General features: G+C 40.9%; 1 protein-coding gene across 4 annotated transcripts in view; it reads right to left on the reverse strand.

Annotated features, from left to right (window-relative positions):
- The window catches only part of ryk (receptor like tyrosine kinase), a 46,943-nt gene extending 43,461 nt beyond the window's left edge, over positions 1–3,482 (reverse strand). For all 4 annotated transcript variants that reach the window (XM_040129056.1, XM_040129055.1, XM_040129057.1 and 1 more), the window contains exon 1: positions 2,765–3,482. In XM_040129056.1, the coding sequence (XP_039984990.1) occupies positions 2,765–2,975 (211 nt within the window). In that variant the 5' untranslated portion in view covers positions 2,976–3,482. The remainder of the gene's footprint in view (positions 1–2,764) is intronic.
- Positions 3,483–6,191: the final 2,709 nt, after the last annotated feature.

The raw sequence follows: 6,191 nt of genomic DNA on the forward strand, positions 1-6,191 counted from the left end.
GCGCTTCCCCTGCAATGACGGATCAAATATCTGAGACTACATCAAGTCTGGCGAGCACGTGACACTTTTTCCTTTGTTCATAATCAATCTGTATTCCCATGTTATGAATCACAAATGACGTATCGAACTCTAAGCTTGAATCCAAACAAAAATATTTATTTACAGGTGCTATCTTAATAAATGAAGAAAACAGGGCAGAGCAGTTCTGTATATGCCCAAACATACCATGGCTACCTTGAACATTTTTCTAATATCCCAGCAGTAAAATCAGAACATCATCCAGTCCGAGTACCTACACATTGATGACCATGTCCAGTACACCAGATACTCCTATGGTACACACATGACACAAACACTGCGAAAATGTTAACAGACACAAGCCCTTTGATTAAGATTACATTCCTTTTTTGTCAACGGGACGCTGTAGGCACATACGTTAGAGCATTTGTGGATGCAGAGCTGTTACAGTGTACTTTTGGAAATCTTTGTTCTGCAGACCAACACTGAAATCAGGAAAACCTGTTGAAGACAGACTGAAATCAGTGCAGGGAAAACAAATCTTGCAAAGGCTTTGTCATATGGTGTTGTGATGTATGCCGCATCAAATTTGAAGTTTTACAAATTAATTCACCATTAAGCCATTATTTCCTCAGAGAAAAAAAAACAAAACAAAAAACTGTTACAACAAGATCTGTTCTGTACCTACTGGCTTAAAAATACACGCAAACCTTAGGTCACTTCATGAATGTGCAGCGGGACTCCCCAGCAGCTTATCGGCGTTGTGAGGTTGATGCCAGTTTCACCTCCTTCCAACATGTTTTTTCCTAGCACTGCATCATGGAAGTTTCTGTCCACACATACTTTTAGCTCTGCACACATAGTTGTCAAACATTAAGAGATTTCTCCATATGACCAAATGAGGTTTCAGGCAAACCACAAGAGAGGCCCTGGTCTGGCAAGAGAAGATTAACTATAGCGTGATGAAGAACAAGAGGAACCAAATGAGACAGAGTCAGCCTACGGTTTAACACCAGTCAGATTATAGAGAGGAGAAGAGTAGTACTTTAATGCTCACAAAGCCAGGGACCAAAATCATCCATTTTACCTGTTTAAACGTTTTAACGCATTTTTACAGTGCATGTACCATTGCACAACACATGGAAAAATATCTGGTATATTTGCCATATACTGTATTTACACAAATATGATGCTCACGAATGAGTTAAAACATCAAAAGGTCCCGTGCATAGTCACAAGCAAACCAACATTTCTGTTTGATGGCTGGCACTGAATAACTCTGCATATACAGTAAGAGGAGGTTAGCCAACTTCCAGTTCAGACCCAGGACACAGCTGATACTTTCTGCTGGATAAACGGACAACAGAGACAAATGTTGCTGGCTCCTAGTGAATCACACATGATGTAAAAATGCTGATGTCACTACAAGACGATTCATTTATTCATAGCAGCACATTAGATCGTGTGAGAAGCTACAACCTGGTCTTCCTCCCTTCACAAAAACGTTACGCATTAGCACTTTTACCCCTTCATTAGACTGTGCAGTGGCCATCAGAGTTGTAAATGACTAGTTTCAAACTGCACCCTCAACACATCTTCAGTAAACCCTAAATTAACGACTTAGGACCAGCACAGTTTTGTCTATTTTGCATGTCTAGCATGTTTTTTAATCCTTGTGTACAGCATGGCTCAAACACTAACGGCTTTATATGGCTGCAACATTGCCCCTGAGCCCAAATCATAGATAGGACACAACTTTGTGCATCCTCCTCCATCCTGGTGACACATCAGCATACCTTTCTTGATGCAGCCCGGGGTTGAAACACACGACAACTGTAAAGCTGCTTCAAGCTTCAGGCCTGTTTTCTTAATGACGGAACTTTCGGTTTTCTTGTTTGAAGGAATATCTAATAATATCTACTTTTTCTCCAACTGCAACATTGCACATAACAGTTACACCGATTTAAGTTAAAGATACACTCGTGATATGTACAGCTTTTGTCTAGTATTCACTCCCGATCTATAGTCATGCTAATATCTACAGGACAGCTTATAAAAATCAATTACCACCCAGCTGTCTACTATTTTTGTGATGGCATGGGGACATGAGGCCTTTTAAATAAGAAGACAAGCTATTTTCTTCTGTTATGTTCTCATTTCTATTTTAGGATAATTAGAGACAATGTCCAAGACAAATTTGCATTTTACAATAGAAAGGGTGACTTCTCCTCAGATCAAACATAGCTTTGGGTTCCTTATAAAACTTGTACAGGAACATGATCTCGTCTTTTTTCAATCCTCAAGGCTACTCCTTTATTTCAACGGCCAATTACCATGAGCTCACCACACAATTAGCATACCAAATACATTAAATGATGAAACCGATTATGTTTGCAGCACATGTAGTCCATTTTATGTATTACTGTTAACTTTACAGTGATATTTACAGCAGAATTAATTGTCTTTGGCTTAAGGTTAAATTGCTCTACTGTGGGAGAGGGAGCATTTAAAGCCAAATTATAAAATTCACCCATTTTGGAAGTAGCACCATGGCTGCTGTTTAAGACACAATAAGAGCAAGTTGTAATACTTCACCAGAGTTCTGTACAGTTTTAGCAGGAAAAAATATAGATATATGGGATACCCTACCACAACTGCATCACAACACACACACACACACACACAGATAAAGACGCACTGATTACAAAGTTTGGAGACAGCTAGCTTTACGTGCAGGCCTTCTTACCCAAAAGCTTCTTCACTTCCTCCACACTCATGTATATGTTGACACTAGGGTGGTTGTTATTGTTGACGAATGAAGTGCTGCTCGGGCTAGCGAGGCAGCCGGCCCCTTCCAGCAGCAGAAGGAAGAAGAAGCCCCCAAGCCTCCACAGCACCGAGTGTGGCCAACCTCGGGACTCAGACGGGCTGCCAGAGCCGTGAATCAACCCCAACATAGCAGTGGTCCTCTGGCTCGCAGTTGTTCTCGGTGTTCCCCAGTCGCCAATCTCTTTCTCATCCGTATCTGAAGTTAATCCCAGGAGGCAACATTACTAGTTACTTTACGCCGCAGCGCCACTTGTAGCATTAACTCCTTTTCCACTAGCCTGTTTTTGTCCTCTCTTGCTAGCTGAGGCAGGCTAAACTAGCCGGAGAAGGCTAACAACTCTGGTCGGGTCGTGCTAACCGTCCGCGGCAAGACTCTCGTTGAATGTTTGAACGTCGGGAAGATTTACGACGTTTTCCAAGCACATAAAATACACACCGGATATCGCCACATCGAGGCGCTTTGATTTGTGCTGGCAAAAAGAAAGAATGAAAGAAGTCCCCTAAAGTAGCAAAGTAGCTAATACATCCAGCTTTCTCCCTCCATGGTCTTTCCTCCCGTTGCTTTTTCCTCACTATCTCAGTTTTCACTCGGAGCAGGAAGGAGGGGCAGCGGAGACGCTCACTGCTCCGAACAGAAGTGGAATGCTGCCTTTAGGTGCTGTCGGAAATATCTTTACAAAGTCAGTGTAAATGAACCAACAAAAAAATGACATAACCGGGTTGATCTTGTCATACTAAGGACAGTCAGACACAAGAAAAAATTGTAAAATATATCAATATATTTACATAAATAAATAAATAAAATTATATATATATGTGTGTGTGTGTGTGTGTGTGTGTGTGTGTGTGTGTGTGTGTGTATAAATACCTATGTCTACATTATTGTTATTGTGTACTCATGTTGGCATCTGTTCTTACCTTTAAATGTAGTTGTCACTAATGAATGTAAACCAGCAACAATGACATATCTTGTCAATCAAGTCTATGTTTTTAATACAATTAATATGAATCCTGAAGGCAGCACACACAAAAAAAAAAAAAAAAAAAAAAAAAAACGCTAGTCAATCTGGAACGCAAGTAGGGATGATTATCTTGAACATGCCAAAACCCAAATATGGCTAAATGATGAGGAGTCCGCTTGTTAAAGTCAGAGCGACCTATTTTCACTAAGGCCACCAAAACTGGTAGTATGACATCAACTTTGAAATCAAAAGATAAAATTCAATGAAGTGCATCCTGTATTTAGTACGTGTTGGTTTGGACAGGTCAGTGGTCTTCAAACACAGGTCTTCAGCGAAGTGAGCAGTGGGAGGCAGCTCCCATGAGCTTTCTCACCCAGGAAATTAAAACTTTTTTCCTCTCGCTTGTTGCTGTATCATCTGCCTAAAGAATGTATGAAAATAAAGTAACAGACACATGTGGATAATTAAGTACAGCTTCCCACAGTTCCAAAATACACCACATTACCTTACACTACAATAAATTGTAATATACAGTGCATTCAGAAAGTATTCAGACCCCCTCACTTTTTACCTTTTGTTATGTTACGCTAAAATAGTTTAAATGCATTTTTTCCCCTAATCAATCTACACTCAATCCCCAATAATGACAAAGCGAAAACATAATTATAGAATGTTTTTCAAATTTATTAAAAAGGAAAAACTGAAACATCACACTGACATAAGTATTCAGACACTTTACTCAGTACTTAGTTGAAGCACCTTTGGCATGTCTTCTTGGCTATGAATTAGCGATGCTTTGCGCACTAGATTTGGGGGATTTTTTTGGGGATTTCTTCTTCTGCTCTCTGCAGATCCTCTCAAGCTCTGGGAACTATTGGATGCTGGTTGCATTCTCTTCTCAGTCTCTCCAGCTCTGTTACACTGGGGTCTCTGTCTAGCTGGTGTCTGGTCTCAGAGTTTGAGAGACAAGGTTGTTGTCTCCTTGTTGTCTTTGCTGTCTTTGTTGTGTTGTTTGTATTTTTGGTGTTGTCCTGTTGGTTGTCACACCTTTGGCCTTTCTCTGGGATTTTTTTTTTTTTTTGCCCACGCTTATACTCAATGCTCACTTTTGGGATCAATTTGGGCACTGGGTGGATGGCAGGTGATTTTTTCCCAGCAGACAAGATTAGACAAGATGCTTAGAATAGAGGCCAGTTTGTTCGATCTGACCAGAGTCTCTTGTTTCAATCTTTGTCTCTCACAGTCTGAAGTTTTTTTTGGTGTGCCCTTTTGCTTGGCGGCTTTCACGTCGGAGAGGAGAGAGGAGGCTTCTCTCAGATCATTGAGGGGATCAGTGGCAGTGATGGTTGCCCTTCCTTGCGTTCTCTCATCTTCACACAGGATCTCTGGAGTCCAACCAGAGTGACCATCGGGTTCTTGGTCACCTCTCTTACAGAGGCCCTTCTCCCCTGATTGTTGCCAGGCGGCTCTAGGAAGAGTCCTGATTGTTCCAAACGTCTTCCATTAAAGAATCATGGAGGCCACTTTGCTCTGAGGAACCTTCGATGCAGTAGAAATTTTTGTACCCTTCCTCAGATCTGTGCCTCAATACAATGTCACTGAGCTCTGCAGGCAGTTCCATCAACCTCATGGCTTGGTTTTTGCTCTGATATACATTGTCAGATGTGAGACCTTATACAGACAGGTGTGTTCCTTTCCAAATCATGTCCAATCAACTGACTTTACCACAGACTCCAGTCAAGGTGCAGAAACAATGATCAAGAGAAAAGGGAGGCACATGAGCTAAATTTGAAGTGTCATAGCAAAAGGTCTGAATACTGAATAAGGCTGCAACATAAGAAAATGTGAAAAAAGTGAAGGGGTCTGAATACTTTCTGAATTCACTGTATAAACCATCACAGTTATAGCTGCATTGTAAATGATGTTACAATAGTTGTATACAAGATTATCATAGTGAGTATAAAGGTTTGGCACAATACACACATTATGTAGAACAACACAAATGGTGTTGGGCAACCCCAAGTCTCCAAAATAGCTTCAGTATGCTTGGCATAGACTCAACAAGCCTCTGGAACTCCACTGGAGGGGTGAACACCATTCCTCCAAAAAAATGTTTTCTGAGTTTAGTGTTTTTGTGGAGAGTGCTCCAAATTTTACCATCTGGTGAATGTGAAGACCAGAGCATATCATTTACATCATTTTCAAACTCATCAAGCAATTGAGTGACCCCTCCTGCCCTGTATTGGAGCATCTAAATTTGGATGTTTCTTATTTATTCATGTTTTTGCTTTAATTTGTCCCATTGTTTGTATATACAAGGTGGGCGGGAAACAGAAGTGTCATTTCAGATGGCAGGTAGTGCTGCTATTGTTGGGCCAACAG

This window comes from Xiphias gladius, chromosome 6 (genome assembly GCF_016859285.1).
Source record: "Xiphias gladius isolate SHS-SW01 ecotype Sanya breed wild chromosome 6, ASM1685928v1, whole genome shotgun sequence".
In the NCBI taxonomy this organism is placed as follows: Eukaryota; Metazoa; Chordata; class Actinopteri; order Istiophoriformes; family Xiphiidae; genus Xiphias; species Xiphias gladius.